An 18,673-nucleotide genomic window follows, 5' to 3' on the forward strand; every position below is an offset into this window, starting at 1 on the left:
TTCTCCCAACTCCCTTCCTGGATAGCCCAACTCCAGTAATCCTGCAACACTTTGGGGACATCCACTCTACCTGCTGACCTTACTGGGGTTTTGTGTGTGTGTGTGTGTGTGTGTGTGTGTGTGTGTGTGTGCTACGCCATCAATCCCTCATGTCCTCACTTCCCTTTTTAAATTCCATGGTGCATCAACATAGCAACTTTTTAATAAGCATTCTTCGCTCCTTTGCTGCTTTCAACTTCTATCATATTTGTCTGGCAATTCTGACCATGTTTATTGTTAAGGGAAAATGTTGGCCTCATATTAGAATCCCCTAGGTAAGCTTTTAAAAATCCAGATGCCCAGATGGCACCCCAGGCCTGTTAAATCAGAATCTCTGGAAGTGTACCCAGGCATGTTTCTCTAAACGATGCCCAGGTGATACCGATGATCCCCAGGTGATTCCCATGATTCTAGAGTTGAGAACCGGGGAGCTAGCCTGACCTTTAGCCTCTTAGCCCACCCCTCACTCCTCCTCCCTAATGGGGGTGGAGTGAGTTATCTGATGGGAGTAGCATACCTGGCTCAGACCTTCCTCTTTCCTCTCCTCAAGTCTTCCTCCCTGTTCTACAGTAAGGGAAGGGGCCTGCCAGCAACAAGATGTGTCTGGAGTGAAGAATTTTCCAACCCATTTGTCTGAAAACCTAAAGCTACATTCTCCTATCTGTTTTAGAATAATAAAGGTTGCTCTTTTGCATCTATCTTTCAGTTGGTTCTGAACACAGGAGGGGAAGATGAATATTATTTATTGTCACTTAATAGTTTCAAATTATATGTAATTCTCTGCCTAATCTGAGCTTCTACCCAAGCAAGTGAATGTGGCTGGAGAAAAACATACAACCATAACACTTTAAATTTATGACCATGACCTGAGGCTGGCCCTTAGCATGGCCTAACAACCCAGCTACTATTATACTTTCACTCTCCTCTCCAGCTGCCACAGCCCCTTTAACCTCCTCACACTCAGCTGATGACCTGGCTTCTTATCTCACTAAGGAAATAGTCAGTGAGATGACATCTTCCTTATCCTCTTACCCAAATCTGCCATCCCTCTTGTACTTGTATCCCCATGTGTCCTCCCTACTTTCCTATTGGCATGTTTACAGCCAACCCCCCACTTAAATACTCAATTCTATCCTGCCTTCTTTACTCTAGGACATTATGCTTGTAAATACTTTCTTTCACTTCTGCATCACTAATTGCCTCATCTCTACTGGATCATTCTCATCAGCATACGAACATTACAATATCTTCCATCTTAAAAAGTCCTCCCATAACCATATATCTCTGTCTTAGTCCTTTCAGGCTGCCATAACAAAAATGCCATAAACTGAGTGGTTTATAAACAACAGAAATTTATTTCTCACAGTTCTGGGAATTGGGAAGTCCAAGATCAAGGAACCGGCAGATTCCATGCCTGGTGAGGGCCTGCTTCCTGGTTCACAGATGGCATCTTTTTTCCATGTCTCTCTGGGACCTCTTTTATAAGGGCACTAATCCCATTCATGAGGGCTCTGTCCTCAAGGCCTAATCATCTCCCAAAGCACCTCCTCCAAAACCATCACCTTGAGGGTTAGAATTTCAACCTATGAATTTGGGAGGTAAGGATACAAATATTCAGTCCACAGCATTCTGCCTCCAGCACCTGTCCCATTTCTCTGTCCCTCTTTACAGCCAATCTCAAGAGTTGTCTAAACTCAGTCTTTGCTTCCTCACCTCCCACTCTTTCTTAAGTCTATAGCTTTCATCCTCAGCACTCCACTGAACCCATTCTTTTCTAGGTTGTCAGCAACCTCCAAACCCAATGACCATTTTTTTTCCCTTTTTTTTTTGCGTTATGCGGGCCTCTCACTGTTGTGGCCTCTCCCGTTGTGGAGCACAGGCTCCGGACACGCAGGCTCAGTGGCCATGGCTCACGGGCCCAGCCGCTCCACAGCATGTGGGATCTTCCCGGACCGGGGCACGAACCCGTGTCCCCTGCATCAGCAGGCGGACTCTCAACCACTGCGCCACCAGGGAAGCCCCCAGTGACCATTTATTAATCCTCATCTTATTCAAACTCCTAGAACCATCTGGCTGTGACAATCAATCCCTCTTTTTTTATTCATGTGACTTCTGGCATTTCATACTCTCCTGCTTTTCTTCCTACCTCATTGGCTGCTCACTCTACTTTGCTGGAGCGTCCTTCTTTTCCAGCCTCTGAATGTTAAAGCCCTAGGATTCAGTCCTAAGACTGCTCCCCTTCTCTAGCTACACTCACTTAGACTGTCCCATGGCCTCAAATATCACTTCTGTTGACAATCCCAAATTTAAATACCATCCTGAGTCTCTTTCCTGCAACGCTGCCTAGTGTATGAAATTGCCTAGACAATAAATAGCCCGATGTGGATGTCAGTTAGGTATCTCAAACTTAACATGTTTAAAACAAAACTCTTTATTTTTTCTTCCATACTTGCTTTTCCATCACAGTAATGACAACTCATCCATTCATCTGCTGAGGGACAAAACTTCAGAGGTTCCATTCTAAGTTTGTGGCTCTTCTCCTTCTCTCATACTCTACATATAATCCATCAGAAAATGCTATTGGCTCTACCTTTAAAACATGCACAATATCTGGAGGAGCTTCAAGATGGCAGAAGAGTAAGACGCGGAGATCACCTTCCTCCCCACAAATACATCAGAAATACATCTACATGTGGAACAACTCCTACAGAGCACCTACTGAACACTGACAGAAGACCTCAGACCTCCCAAAAGGCAAGAAACTCCCCACGTACCTGGGTAGGGCAAAAGAAACAAGAAAAAACAGAGACAAAAGAATAGGGATGGGACCTGTACCAGTGGGAGGGAGTTGTGAAGGAGGAAAGGTTTCCACACACTAGAAGCCCCTTTGCGGGCGGAGACCACGGGTGGCGGAGGGGGGTGCTTCGGCGCCACGGAGGAGAGTGCAGCAACGGGGGTACGGAGAGATTCCTGCCCAGGGGATCGGCGCTGACCAGCACTCACCAGCCGAGAGGTTTGTCTGCTCACCTGCCGGGGCGGGCGGGGCTGGGGGCTGAGGCTCGGGTTTTGGAGGTCGGATCCCAGAGAGAAGACTGGGGTTGGCTGCGTGAACACAGCCTGAAGGGGGCTAGTGCGCCACAGCTAGCCGGGAGGGAGTCCGGGAAAAGGTGTGGAACTGCCGAAGAGGCAAGAGACTTTTTCTTCCCTCTTTGTTTCCTGGTGCGCGAGGAGAGGGGATTAAGAGTGCCGCTTAAAGGAGCTCCAGAGATGGGTGTGAGCCGCGACTATCAGTGTGGACCCCAGAGACGGGCATGAGACGCTAAGGCTGCTGCTGCCACCACCAAGAAGCCTGTGTACGAGCACAAGTCACTATCCACACCTCCCCTCCTGGGAGCCTGTGCAGCCCGCCACTGCCAGGGTCCCGTGATGCAGGGACTACTTCCCCGGGAGAACGCACGGCGCGCCTCAGGCTGGAGCAACGTCACGCCGGCCTCTGAAGCCGCAGGCTCGCCCCGCACTCTGTACCCCTCCCTCCCCCGGGCCTGAGTAAGCCAGAGCCCCCGAATCAGCTGCTCCTTTAACCCCGTCCTGTCTGAGAGAAGAACAGACGCCCTCAGGGGACCTACAGGCAGAGGCGGGGCCAAATCCAAAGCTGAACCCCGGGAGCTGTGTGAACAAAGAGAAAGGAAATCTCTTCCAGCAACCTCAGTAGCAGCGGATTAAATCTCCACAATCAACTTGATGTACCCTGCATCTGTGGAATACCTGAATAGACAACGAATCATCCCAAATTGAGGAGGTGGGCTTTGGGAGCAACGATATACACATATTTTTACCTTTTTCTCTTTTTGTGAGTGTGTATGTGTATGCTTCTGTGTGTGATTTTGTCTGTATACCTTTGCTTTTACCATTTGTCCTAGGGTTCTGACTGTCCATTTTGTTTTTGTTTTTTTTATTTAAAAATTTTTTTCTTAATACTTATTTTTTAATAACTTTATTTTATTTTATTTTACTTTATTTTATTTTATCTTCTTCTTTCTTTTTTTCCTCCCTTTTATTCTGAGCCGTTTGGAGGACAGGCTCTTGGTGCTCCAGCCAGGCGTCAGCGCCGTGCCACTGAGGTGGGAGAACCAACTTCAGGACACTGGTCCACAAGAGACCTCCCAGCTCCACGTAATATCAAACGGTGAAAATCTCCCAGAGATCTCCATCTCAGTGCCAAGACTCAGCTCCACTCAACGACCAGCAAGCTACAGTGCAGGACACCCTATGCCAAACAACTAGCAAGACAGGAACACAACCCCATCCATTAGCATAGAGGCTGCCTAAAATCATAATAAGGTCATAGTCACCCCAAAACACACCACCAGATGTGGACCTGCCCACCAGAAATACAAGATCCAGCCTCATCCACCAGAACACAGGCACTGGTTCCCTCCACCAGGAAGCCTACACAACCCACTGAACCAACCTTAGCCACTGGGGACAGACACCAAAAACAACGGAAACTACGAACCTGCAGCCTGCGAAAAGGAGACCCCAAACACAGTAAGTTAAGCAAAATGAGAAGACAGAGAAACACACAGCAGATGAAGGAGCAAGGCAAAAACCCACCAGACCTAACAAATGAAGAGGAAATAGGCAGTCTACCTGAAAAAGAATTCAGAATAATGATAGTAAAGATGATCCAAGATGTTGGAAATAGAATGGAGAAAATACAAGAAATGTTTAACAAGGACCTAGAAGAACTAAAGAGCAAACAAACAGTGATGAACAACACAATAAATGAAATAAAAAATTCTCTAAAAGGGATCAATAGCAGAATAACAGAGGCAGAAGAACGGATAAGTGACCCGGAAGATAAAATAGTGGAAATAACTACCACAGAGCAGAATAAAGAAAAAAGAATGAAAAGAATTGAGGACAGTCTCAAAGACCTCTGGGACAACATTAAACACACCAACATTTGAATTATAGGGGTCCCAGAAGAAGAAGAGAAAAAGAAAGGGACTGAGAAAATATTTGAAGAGATTATAGTTGAAAACTTCCCTAATATGGGAAAGGAAATAGTTAATCAAGTCCAGGAAGCACAGAGAGTCCCATACAGGATAAATCCAAGGAGAAACAAACCAAGACACATATTAATCAAACTATCAAAAATTAAATACAAAGAACAAATATTAAAAGCAGCAAGGGAAAAACAACAAATAACACATAAGGGAATCCCCATCAGGTTAACAGCTGATCTTTCAGCAGAAACTCTGGAAGCCAGAAGGGAGTGGCAAGACATATTTAAAGTGATGAAGGAGAAAAACCTACAACCAAGATTACTCAGCAAGGATCTCATTCAGATTTGATGGAGAAATTAAAACCTTTACAGACAAGCAAAAGCTAAGAGAATTCAGCACCACCAAACCAGCTTTACAACAAATGCTAAAGGAACTTCTCTGGACAGGAAACACAAGAGAAGGAAAAGACCTACAATAATAAACCCAAAACAATTAAGAAAATGGTAATAGGAACATACATATTGATAGTTACCTTAAATGTAAATGGATTAAACGCTGCATCCAAAAGACATAGACTGGCTGAATGGATACAAAAACAAGACCCATATATATGTTGTCTACAAGAGACCCACTTCAGACCTACGGATACATACAGACTGAAAGTGAGGGGATGGAAAAAGATATTCCATGCAAATGGAAATCAAAAGAAAGCTGGAGTAGCAATTCTCATATCAGACAAAATAGACTTTAAAACAAAGACTATTACAAGAGACAAAGAAGGCCACTACATAATGATCAAGGGATCAATCCAAGAAGAAGATATATAACAATTGTAAATATTTATGCACCCAACACAGGAGCACCTCAATACATAAGGCAAATACTAACAGCCATAAAAGGTGAAATCAACAGTAACACAATCATAGTAGGGGACTTTAACACCCTACTTTCACCAATGGACAGATCATCCAAAATGAAAATAAATAAGGAAACACAAGCTTTAAATGATACATTAAACAAGATGGACTTAATTGATATTTATAGGATATTCTATCCCAAAACAACAGAATACACATTCTTCTCAAGTGCTCATGGAATATTCTCCAGGATAGATCACATCTTGGGTCACAGATCAAGCCTTGGTAAATTTAAGAAAACTGAAATCGTATCAAGTATCTTTTCTGACCACAATGCTATGAGACTAGATATCAATTACAGGAAAAAATCTGTAAGAAATACAAACACATGGAGGCTAAACAACACACTACTTAATGACCAAGAGATCACTGAAGAAATCAAAGAGGAAATCAAAAAATACCTAGAAACAAATGACAATGAAAACACGACGACTCAAAACCTATGGGATGAAGCAAAAGCAGTTTTAAGAGGGAAGTTTATAGCAATACAATCCTACCTTAAGAAACAAGAAACATCTCAAATAAACAACCTAACCTTGCACCTAAAGCAATTAGAGAAAGAAGAAGAACAAACCCCAAAGTTAGCAGAAGGAAAGAAATCATAAAGATCAGATCAGAAATAAATGAAAAAGAAATGAAGGAAACGATAGCAAAGAACAATAAAACTAAAAGCTGGTTCTTTGAGAAGGTAAACAAAATTGATAAACCATTAGCCAGACTCATCAAGAAAAAAAGGGAGAAGACTCAAATCAATAGAATTAGAAATGAAAAAGGAGAAGTAACAACTGACAAAGCAGAAATACAAAGGATTATGAGAGATTACTACAAGCAACTCTATGCCAATAAAATGAACAACCTGGAAGAAATGGGCAAATTCTTAGAAATGCACAACCTGCCAAGACTGAACCAGGAAGAAATAGAAAATACGAACAGACCAATAACAAGCACTGAAATTCAAACTGTGATTAAAAATCTTCCTACAAACAAAAGCCCAGGACCAGATGGCTTCACAGACAAATTCTATCAAACATTTAGAGAAGAGCTAACACCTATCCTTCTCAAACTCTTCCAAAATATAGCAGAGGGAGGAACACTCCCAAACTCATTCTACGAGGCCATCATCACCCTGATACCAAAACCAGGCAAGGATGTCACAAAGAAAGAAAACTACAGGCCAATATCACTGATGAACATAGATATAAAAATCCTTGGGCCTCCCTGGTGGCGCAGTGGTTGAGAGTCCGCCTGCCGATGCAGGGGATACGGGTTCGTGCCCCGGTCTGGGAGGATCCCATGTGCCGCGGAGCGGCTGGGCCCGTGAGCCATGGCCGCTGAGCCTGCGCATCCGGAGCCTGTGCTCCGCAACGGGAGAGGCCACAACAGTGAGAGGCCCGCGTACGGAAAAAAAAAAAAAAAAAAACCCAAAAAAAAAATCCTCAACAAAGTACTAGCAAACAGAATCCAACAGCACATTAAAAGGATCATACACCATGATCAAGTGGGGTTTATTCCAGGAATGCAAAGATTCTTCAATATATGCAAATCAATCACTGTGATACACCATATTAACAAACTGAAGGAGAAAAACCATATGATCATCTCAATCGATGCCGAGAAAGCTTTTGACAAAATTCAACACCCATTTATGATAAAAACCCTGCAGAAAGTAGGCATAGAGGGAACTTTCCTCAACATAATAAAGGCCATATATGACACACCCACAGCCAACATCATTCTCAATGGTGAAAAACTGAAACCATTTCCACTAAGAACAGCAAGAAGACAAGGTTGCCCACTCTCACCACTATTATTCAACATAGTTTTGGAAGTTTTAGCCACAGCAATCAGAGAAGAAAAAGAAATAAAAGTAATACAAATTGGAAAAGAAGAAGTAAAACTGTCACGTCACTGAAGATTACGTGATACTATATGTAGAGAATCCTAAAGATGCCACCAGAAAACTACTAGAGCTAATCCATGAATTTGGTAAAGTAGCAGGATACAAAATTAATGCACAGGGCCTCCCTGGTGGCGCAGTGGTTGAGAGTCCGCCTGCCGATGCGGGGGATACGGGTTCGTGCCCCGGTCTGGGAGGATCCCATGTGCCGCGGAGCGGCTGGGCCCGTGAGCCACGGCCGCTTGGCCTGCGCATCCGGAGCCTGTGCTCCGCAACGGGAGAGGCCACAACAGTGAGAGGCCCGCATACCGCAAAAAGAAAAAAAAAAAAAAAAAAAATTAATGCACAGAAATCTCTTGCATTCCTATACACTAATGATGAAAAATCTGAAAGTGAATTTAAGAAAACACTCCCATTTACCATTGCAACAGAAATAATAAAATATCTAGGAATAAACCTACCTAAGCAGACAAAAGACCTGTATGCAGAAAATTATAAGACACTGATGAAAGAAATTAAAGATGATATAAATAGATGGAGAGATATATCATGTTCTTGGATTGGAAGAATCAACATTGTGAAAATGACTCTACTACCCAAAGCAATCTACAGATTCAATGCAATCCCTATCAAACTACCACTGGCATTTTTCACAGAACTAGAACAAAAAATTTCACAATTTGTATGGAAACACAAAAGACCCCGAATAGCCAAAGCAATCTTGAAAAAGAAAAATGGAGCTGGAGGAATCAGGCTACAAAGCTACAGTAATCAAGACAGTATGGTACTGGCACAGAAACGGAAATATAGATCAATGGAAGAAGATAGAAAGCCCAGAGATAAACCCATGCACATACGGTCACCTTATCTTTGATAAAGGAGGCAAGAATATACAGTGGAGAAAAGACAGCTTCTTCAGTAAGTGGTGCTCGGAAAACTGGACAGCTACATGTAAAAGAATGAAATTAGAACACTCCCCAACACCATACACAAAAATAAACTCAAATGGATTAAAGACCTAAATGTAAGGCCAGACACCATCAAACTCTTAGAGGAAAACATAGGCAGAACACTCTATGACATAAATCACAGCAAGATCCTTTTTGACCCACCTCCTAGAGAAATGGAAATAAAAACAAAAGTAAAAAATGGGACCTAATGAAACTTCAAAGCTTTTGCACAGCAAAGGAAACCATAAAGAAGACGAAAAGACAACCCTCAGGATGGGAGAAAATATTTGCACATGAAGCAACTGACAAAGGATTAATCTCCAAAATTTACAAGCAGCTCATGCAGCTCAATATCAAAAAAAAAAAAAAAAAAACCCACTCCAAAAATGGGCAGAAGACCTAAATAGACATTTCTCCAAAGAAGATATACAGATTGCCAACAAACACATGCTCAAACATCAAAATGCTCAATATCATTAATCATTAGAGAAATGCAAATCAAAACTACAATGAGTTATCATCTCACACCGGTCAGAATGGCCATCATCAAAAAATCTACAAACAATAAATGTTGGAGAGGGTGTGGAGAAAAGGGATCCCTCTTGCACTGTTAGTGGGAATGTAAGTTGATAGAGCCACTATGGAGAACAGTATGGAGGTTCCTTAAAAAACTACAAATAGAACTACCATATGACCCAGCAATCCCACTACTGGGCATATACCCTGAGAAAACCATAATTCAAAAAGGGTCATGTACCAAAATGTTCATTGCAGCTCTATTTACAATAGCCAGGACAGGGAAGCAACCTAAGTGTCCATCAACAGATGAGTGGATAAAGAAGATGTGGCACATATATACAATGGAATATCACCCAGCCATAAAAAAGAACAAAACTGAGTTATTTGTAATGAGGTGGATGGACCTAGAGACTGTCATTCAGCATGAAGTAAGTCAGAAAGAAAAAAACAAATACTGTATGCTAACACATATATATGGAATCTAAAAAAAAAAAAAAATGGTCATGAAGAGCCTAGGGGTAAGATGGGAATAAAGATGCAGACCTACTAGAGAATGGACTTGAGGATATGGGGAGGGGGAAGGGTAAGCTGGGACAAAGTGAGAGAGTGGCATGGACATATATACACTACCAAATGTAAAACAGATAGCTAGCGGGAAGCAGCCGCATAGCACAGGGAGATCACCTCAGTGCTTTGTGACCACGTAGAGGGGTGGGATAGGGAGGGTGGGAGGGAGGGAGATGCAAGAGGGAAGACATATGGGGACATATGTATATGTATAACTGACTCACTTTGTTATAAAGCAGAAATTAACACACCATTGTTAAGCAATTATACTTCAATAGAGATGTTGAAAAAAAAAACATGCACAAGATCTGACCACTTTTCACCTCCTCTAGAGCAACCACTTTAGTTCAAGCCATTATTATAAACTTTCTTGGATACAAGCAACAGCTTTCAAACTTGAATCCCTCCCTTTGCCACCTAAGTCCTCTCCCCCTTCTCCCCATATTTCTCACACAGCAACCGAAGTGATCCCTTTAAAATGTAAATCAAATGATAATGTTGATTCTCTGCTCTCAACTTCAACACGACTTCCCATCACAATTAAAATAAAATTTAAATCTGTTGTCTTGGCCAACAAGGCCCTATATGATTGTGCCTCTGACTACTTCACTATTTCCTCTCATTCTCATTATTTCTCACTGTTCTGCAGCCTTCCTGCTCACCCTCCAAGTCAAGTTTGTGCTTTGGGCCTTTACACTTACTGTTCCCTCTGTCTGGAATGCTCTTCCCTCAGCTATCTGCAAGGCTCCCCCATTCAGATCTGGGCCCCAGTTACCCTTTCAAAGAAGCCTTCTCTGAGCATTTCTCTAAAATTATAGTATCTGTATCCACTTGCTATCCTTTCCTTGACTCTGCTTTATTTGTCTTCATAGCAGTTAACCTCCAACATTAAATTGTATATTTTTTAATGTTTACCTGTTTATTTCCTTTCTTCCCACCAAAATATAAGCTTTTCATTTACACTGAATGTCAGTGCCCAGGCACTTTGTTTTGTTTACTGCTGTAGTCTCAGTGCCTTGAAAAGTGGCTCAATAAGTAGTTGTTGAATAAATGAATTAGTTCATGGCTCTCTAATTGTTTCCCCGATTCATTTGTTTTCACATATGCATGCATAGCTGCCTTAGTGCTACTTCAGATTTTAGATCATGATTATTTGTTATATGAGGCATAAGTGAAAATATTGATAGATCAAAGTTTTTTTCAGGGAGTAAAACACCAAATAATTAAAGAAGATCAAAGCAGACAAAAGGATTACAGAGGGATTTTAGTTTCCAAGCTAGTGTGCTTTAAAAATATAGACTTTTATCATTGGGTAAAAAGCCCATATTTTTATGAAAACATTTATTAGTGAAACCGATGTCATGATTATGTGCAGTGACAAAGAAATGTTGGAGAAGCCTGAGAAATTGGGATCCTTTTTCTTTTCTAACTATGAAAATGCCTATAAAACCACAGTAAAACCATATTCTCTTAAAGGACCTTTCCACTAGAAATAACCATAAAATAAAAATGAAAATCAAAATAACACTTTGCTGTGGACAGAATTAACAGATTTGGGGTCCATGAGCTTAATCTCAAAAAATGAGAGGGAACTCATCATTGTAATACACTACATTAATAGGGGAAAATTTTGCACCTGAAGCTTTATAATGTAGCAGACGATTCTTGGCACATGGCTTAGTGGGAATTTATTCATTTATTCAACAAAATATTTATTAAGCATCTCCTAGATGCATCTGATATTCACTGGAAAGACAACAGTGAAAGACAGACCTGGTGTTATCTGATCTGTAAACATTCTGAAGATGAAAATTCCCACCTAAATGGGTTGGGTGGGGGGGCTTATAGAAACTATAGCACAGATGAGTATCAGAGTTGGAGATTAAAACTTAATATTTAAACTGCAAATTAGGATTCTAATTTGAGTCAATGCATTAACTGCAAGTCCCCCAAAAAAGGGTCCTGAGAGGAAGAGTTATCTGATGAAGAAGAGGATGCATTCTTCTCCCATATCCCAACCATTCGGGCTTATGGGAACATGCCCCTCCTCCCCGAAGAGTACGAAGTCAGGTCAAAGGTAAAAGTCTTTTTTTAACTGATATGGAATTGGAAGACCCTTGGAACTTATGGTGGGGTGTTCCTTTGTTTCCTGGGAACTAAGTCTACCCCATGTGGATATTACCCCTTTTAACGACCAGTGTGTTCCATCGAGGGTTAAGGCTAACAAGTCTCAGGCTTTGCCCCAAAGGCACTGCAGGGAGCAATCCATAATACCGAGTCACCATGACCTGAAGCTTCTTCTATCTCAGTGGCTGTCACTGAGATAGAAGAAGCTTCTATCTTTACTCAGTGAAGAGGTGATCAATAATGAAGTTGAAGAGGAAGTGGCTAGCATGACAACCTGAGTCTTGCTGTCTAGGTCCTCCCACAACTTCATTATTGATCACCTCTTCCCTCCTTTAAAAAAATTGTGGCAGTGCATATCTGGTGGTATTTGGGGAGGGACTCTTATGGAGAAGTTCAAACTGTCAGATTCACTAATATACTATTTGGAATGTTAAGTTGTTTGCATTGTTTGAAAGGTTGCCTATACATGTTAATGGATTATTCTGAAAATATATCACAGTCACTTTTTGATGTCCTGATAGCAAAATTGAGTTAGAGGCTTGATTATGCTATTTGATCTTAGACAGAACTTATCTGTCTTGCCTCATAACTATAATAATCCCACCTGGTCCTAAGCCATGTCCTTTTGTCAATTAGCTTATACAATAATAAGGGCTATCATTCACTGAGTGCCAGGCACTGTTCTAAGCATTCTATGTTATCTACTCACTTAATACTCCAAACAATCTATGAAGTAGGGACTGTTATTACTACCATCGTAGAGGTAGAAAAATGGAAACCAACTGTTTAGGTAAGGTACCCAAGATGACAAAGCTAATAAGGGGCAGCACTTGGATTCAAACTCAGGCAGTCTAGCTCCCAAGTTAGCGTCCTTAATCTCTGCCTATATGACCTTAATTTTATCAAGACTGTCATTGTCATTGTTACCAAAACCATATACTAGAATAGTGGCAGATATATAGTACAAAGAGAACTGTTTGAACTTCATTGTCCCTAGGGCTTTTCACTTGTTCTTAAAGTAATAATTATCACTGAAAGGACTGAGAGCTTTATTGTGCCTTTTGCAGTTTTAGGAGCTACGCATGATTACAGAAACAGACTGATCTGTCACTTTAGAATCTTATTATCCAAGAGAATCACATTTACATAAGCAAAGCAGAAATCAATGTTTTAACAGTAAGGGTTAGCTTTGCTTTAATAAAACCTCATTAAAAAAATCTCAGACTACTAAACTAGGAAGTGTCAACTTAAGGAATGATTATTCACTAAATCAGAATCTCTGGGTAGTAGGACTTGGGAATATATATATTTTAAAAAGCCATACTTTTCCCCATTCTTCGTCTCCCTCCCCAACTAATGCACGTGCACACACAGACACGCACAGAGACACACAAGCACACAGACACCAGGTAATCTTGATTCAGTCACCCCCTTGAGCAGCATTTAGAACTCAACCATAAATCATTAAAGTCATAAGTAAGTCTAAATCATGTGCATTTTAAGCATATTAGGCAAAGATTTGGCCTTACACAAACAGTGAAGAGAAGCTGTCATAGTCTTGTGTTCAAAGTAATAAAATGTGAGTTACTGAGAGAATGTTAGGAGTCCAACCCCTAATGCCCCTTTAACACTCTACCTGACAGTGACTCCAGAGGCCCAGAGATTTTTAACTTCGTATACAATGCCAGTGGGAATAATTCACGCCTAACGTGATAGAAGGTTTTCAGTAACCATGAAAGAAACATATTTTGCTTCCAGTCTTTACATGGTGAAGAACTATAAAAAGTTCCAGAATTGAGTTGGTAATACTTTCAAAATGTGACAGATTATACATATGTATGGAAAAGAAATCAATTTGTTTGAGACTATTCTCAGGAGGAAGCAAGTCAAATCAGTTACTAGAGGGAGATACTTTATAAAAAAAGATAATAATACCACAGAGATTACTGAGAAAATTAAAAAAATATATATGTAAAGTGCCTTGCACTTAGTAGGTGCTCCATAAATAATAACATTATTTTGAGTGGGTTGAGGGTAGATCTGTGGAATCAGTAACTGAGATCTCAAAATATAAACAAAATACAAAAAGTTTCCTCCAAAGTTTACCAATGAGAAAGTAAGTAAGCTTTACTAACATTTTAAAAACTGGGTAGACCCCAGCCCCTTACTTTGCCTGTATGTCAGATGGTGACTCATCACAGATGGTACACAAGGAATTCCTCATCTTGGAGGGGCTGATGATGAGGACTCACCCACTGGACTGTTTTCAGCTTATTGTATTGCAGTTTATTTATACCTGGTTAAGTAGATTTACAGGTTATATTATCACAAATCATAGATACGTTAATTCATAATGAGAGGGAGAAAGACTGCAAAAAATCTCAAGGCAAAGTACTTTAAAGAATAGTCAAATGTAAAGAGTTTGGAAGTCTTTCTATAAAAGGAAGACAAGGGCCTCCCTGGTGGCGCAGTGGTTGAGAGTCCGCCTGCCGATGCAGGGAATGCGGGTTCGTGCCCCGGTCTGGGAGGATCCCATATGCCGCGGAGCGGCTGGGCCCGTGAGCCATGGCTGCTGAGCCTGCGCGTCCGGAGCCTGTGCTCCGCAACGGGAGAGGCCACAACAGTGAGAGGCCCGCATACCACAAAAAAAAAAAAAAAAAAAAAAGGAAGACAAGTGCTAGCTTTGTGCTTTGGCAGTATCATAGCCAATAAATTTTATCCGAGGTGCGATTATTGCTAATTGAAACAGACAAGCGCTCCAAATTTGCCAACCTTTTCTGTGATGACAAGTAGCTGACAAGAGTATGTTATCCAACAGGTATTCTGAAAATATTTTTCAGATAATGAGGCTGGAAGTGTTTTCATCATTGTGATTTTCATACTAAAAAGAAAGTGTCACATATAAAAAACACTCACACAAATGGGAAACTTTCCACCTGTTTAAAAATCTCCCAAATGAAGAATCTGAATGAGTTTTGACATCGTTTGTTAAAACATGTCTTCTGATTACCTTGCAGAAACACACAACTGACACTGAAGAGAGTGGAAATTTGCCAGCTGAATTTTATCAAATGATTTTTCGTAATTGGTGGATGGATTGAGATATGAGCAGCATGGATTAGCAATCACAGCCTTTCTCTTTTATTTGGATCTACATATCTTTGAGACAATTTTTCAACTATTACAGTCAGAACTAAGTATTGAAATAAACTGTACTAGCCATATCTTCAAAAGAAAGTGCTAAGCCGAATTTAAAAAATAATTAAGCATACTCAATTACAATTTTAACACAAAGAAAATGGTTCTTGTGCCAATAATGCAGTTTAAAAAATTATTTTAAAATATTCATTTAATCTTTGTTTTATTCTTCTTAAATTTCTATCCTAAAGAAATATGTATAACATAGTATGCATAGCACATGCATATAATTTATTAAACAAATAAATAAATGTGTATCAGAGTGCCTTCTCAAAAGTTTTTACTGATGAGCAAAAAAAAAAAAAAAAAAAAAAAAACTAAAAACAACAGATTCAGAACGAATTAATCAATGGGATAGTGAAAATCTTCTTTTGTTCTATACAAACACATCCGAAAAAAGAAAGAAGTAATTCCACTTATCTATGAATTTGTTGAGCTTAAACATTTTTGGCTTCTGCCCTCTGAAGAAAGTTGGTTTAATAAGCAGGGCAGGTGATTCTATATCATCAAAGGATGGTGGCAAGCAGATGGGGGTGGCACAGAGGGGAGGTCTGAAGTCATATCCCAGCTTCACCACACTTCGTAGTATGGATGGGGAACATCTCTCAAGCTCTCTGAGCCAATCATCTCATCTGCAAAATGGACATAATCAATTCTAAATATTTTGCAGGGTTTTATCAATATTATATGTTGTGAAGAGAGTATCATATCGAATCACATGAAATTGCCAGTATTTGGTGTTTGTTGACATACAACACTGTGGTTCAACTAATATAAACAGATATGTTATGGAGGTGATGTTATTCTTACTTGCTGACAGGACTGAATAAGCACATCCCTAGGACTGATCATTTTCTGGAGGTTATCACTTTCTTTTTTCTGCCCAACACTTCAATCTGTTCATTTTCTGCATTTTGAGCTGGGTTGCTCTGCCCACTTGTCTTAGTTTGATCAACTCCTCCAAGACTTGGCTCAGCTTTTGGGCCTCATTATGGAGAGACATGAAATCCATGCCATAGGGTTAGTCCTCAGCAAAGGGATAACTCGCATGCCTGATTCTGTGGCAACCAAAGTTTCACTGGTTGAATTTTAAGGACAAGTCACCATTTTCATTTATCTTCCATTGAAGCTTGAAAGTACCGTATAAAAAGGGGCAGTTTTTTGGCACAGTTGTAGAGCAGGCTTTAAATACTTGGTGATTTTAATCATACTCTATCTCGAAGTCTGAACACACAGAGGCCTTGGGGCTAGTATTTATCCTCCGAAGGCTCCATTCTCTTGGTTTCTGATTTTTACTTATTAAATGAAATTCATTTTTGATGGATCTGAACCTTTTGGCTGGCTTCTTTTCAAAAGAAGAACTATAACGTTCAGCAGAGGAAACTAAAGTTTTAAATGTTGATAATTGGAAATTATAAAATTTGTCTCAATTAATTCTGCTCTCAGTAAAGAAGTCAAATCGCATTAACAGAGAAGGCAGAGGGCAGGTTACAGGGCAGCAGAGACGACAGGAATGCAGCAGGGACAGGCTGCCCCAGCACTGCAACAGCCCTGTGTGAAGGATGGAATTGTGTAAGCTGAGGGAGGACACGCCAGGCTCAGGCTAGGAAACCTGGGTGCTGTGGTCCTGCTGCTCCCACTGATGGGCTGTGCAACTTATGGCAAGCCACTTCTTACTCTCTCTGGGTTTCAGTTTGCTCATGTATCAAATGATGGGCTTGAAATAGATGACCTCCAAATTGCCCTCCAGTTTTGGTATTCTATCATTTGATAAAGAAATAACTTGTATTCATGAATATCAATTATGTAGATATATATAATAATGTGTATATTACATAAGTATGTGTATGTGTGTTCACACATGTGTGCTAAAATGATCTCCAAAAACTTAACAGGAGAATAATGATACTTAGCTTACAGCAGGCCATCAAATGGGAAAAGAAAAGAATCAGAAACAAGAGCACTGCATTTTTTTTTTAATTTTTCTTTTATTAGTTTCTGCTTTATAACAAAGTGAATCAGCCATACATATACATCTGTTCCCACATCCCTTCCCTCATGCATCTCCCTCCCTCCCACCCTCCCCATCCCACCCCTCCAGGCAGTCACAAAGCACCGAGCTGATCTCCCTGTGCTCTGCGGCTGAAGAGCACTGCATTTTGAATCTTCACTTTATCAGTGAAAAGATGCATGGTCGATGTCATTTAATTAATGACGTTAGCTTCTCCATTAGAATCTGAGCAGTTCAGTATTTGACTTTATATGCTCTTAGAGAAGGGATGCAGCATAACTTTACTATCCTCACTTAGGTTTTTGAACATTTGATCCTATTTAGATTTAAGGGCAACTGAACAACAGATGCTCTTCTCTTTCTCTCAATCCCCTTCCATTTTTTTGTTTATAACGGTAAGAGATGTCTATTATGGAATCAAAGAAATATAAAGAATAAAAGTAACTTGTAATCCCACCACTTCAATAAAAATGTTCATTCAAAGTTTTTTCGATTTTATTGTTCAGGATTAGTATTAGATGCTTTTGTAAAATATACATGTTATTTATTTATTATTTCTAAATTAACTGAGATTCCCCCACCCTCACCCTAAAAAATTTAAGGAAGAAAAAATGTCAGATTGCTCTTTTAGAAAGATGGCTTTGGTTACAGTGTGGAGAAAAGCTGGGGAGCCATGGCAATAATGGTTACTATCTGCCCATGTATTTCTGGGTCTCCTCCTTCTGAGCACAAGGTAGAATTGTGCTTCCCTGGCTCCTTGAAATGAGGTGTGACTATGTGGCTTATCTTGACCAATGGTCACTTCTGTATGGAAGTATTTAAGAGCCACTGTGCAAGTCACAATTTCCCCTTCCCCCTGCCATGGCAACCAGCAATATTCTAAATGACAGGTATCCCATCAAGCTGTCTCTGAAGGGGAGTGACATAAGGCTGAACTCCCACCAACATTCCCTCAGATGGACATGTAGCAAGAGGAAGGAACAAATCTTTATTGCTTTAAACCCCTAAGATTTTAGAGTTGTTTGGGTTTTTTCCTGCAGTATAACCTTACTATCCTTATGACACATGGGACATGACTAGAGATAGGGAGAGGGCTGGATATGGTCTAAAGAGATAATAGGGGCTGAACTAGTATAGCTGCACTAGGGTTGAAGAAGATGCATTTGGGAGATATTTAAGAGGAAAATTAAGATTTGATAACCAATAAGAAATGAGGGTTGAGGGGGAGATAGAGTTACAGGAGATTCCTAGGGCTTGACTGGGGTGACTGGGTGGTTCATTGTACCATTTAATGGTACGTGACCACTGGAGGAGGATAAAACGTGGTTGGCGGAGGGAGAAGAAGCTGGGAGATGAGGAGTTCAGGTTTCGACCTATTGGACTTGAGCCATCTGGGACATCCAAATGGAGATGTTTAGTGGGCTGCTGTATTACAACTC

General features: G+C 40.6%; 1 protein-coding gene across 11 annotated transcripts in view; it reads right to left on the reverse strand.

Annotated features, from left to right (window-relative positions):
- Nucleotides 1–18,673, reverse strand: part of ALPK1 (alpha kinase 1) — a 138,207-nt gene that overhangs the window by 34,191 nt on the left and 85,343 nt on the right. The window contains exon 1 of one of the 11 annotated variants that reach the window (XM_082641096.1): nucleotides 1,404–1,515. The exons of the other annotated variants lie outside the window; for them this stretch is intronic. Coding sequence (XP_082497222.1) covers nucleotides 1,404–1,451 — 48 coding nt within the window. The 5' untranslated portion in view covers nucleotides 1,452–1,515. Of the gene's footprint in view, nucleotides 1–1,403; nucleotides 1,516–18,673 lie in introns of those variants that run through there. 11 annotated transcript variants of the gene reach the window in all.

This window comes from Mesoplodon mirus, assembly GCF_964341445.2.
Source record: "Mesoplodon mirus genome assembly, chromosome: 2".
NCBI classification, from domain to species: Eukaryota; Metazoa; Chordata; class Mammalia; order Artiodactyla; family Ziphiidae; genus Mesoplodon; species Mesoplodon mirus.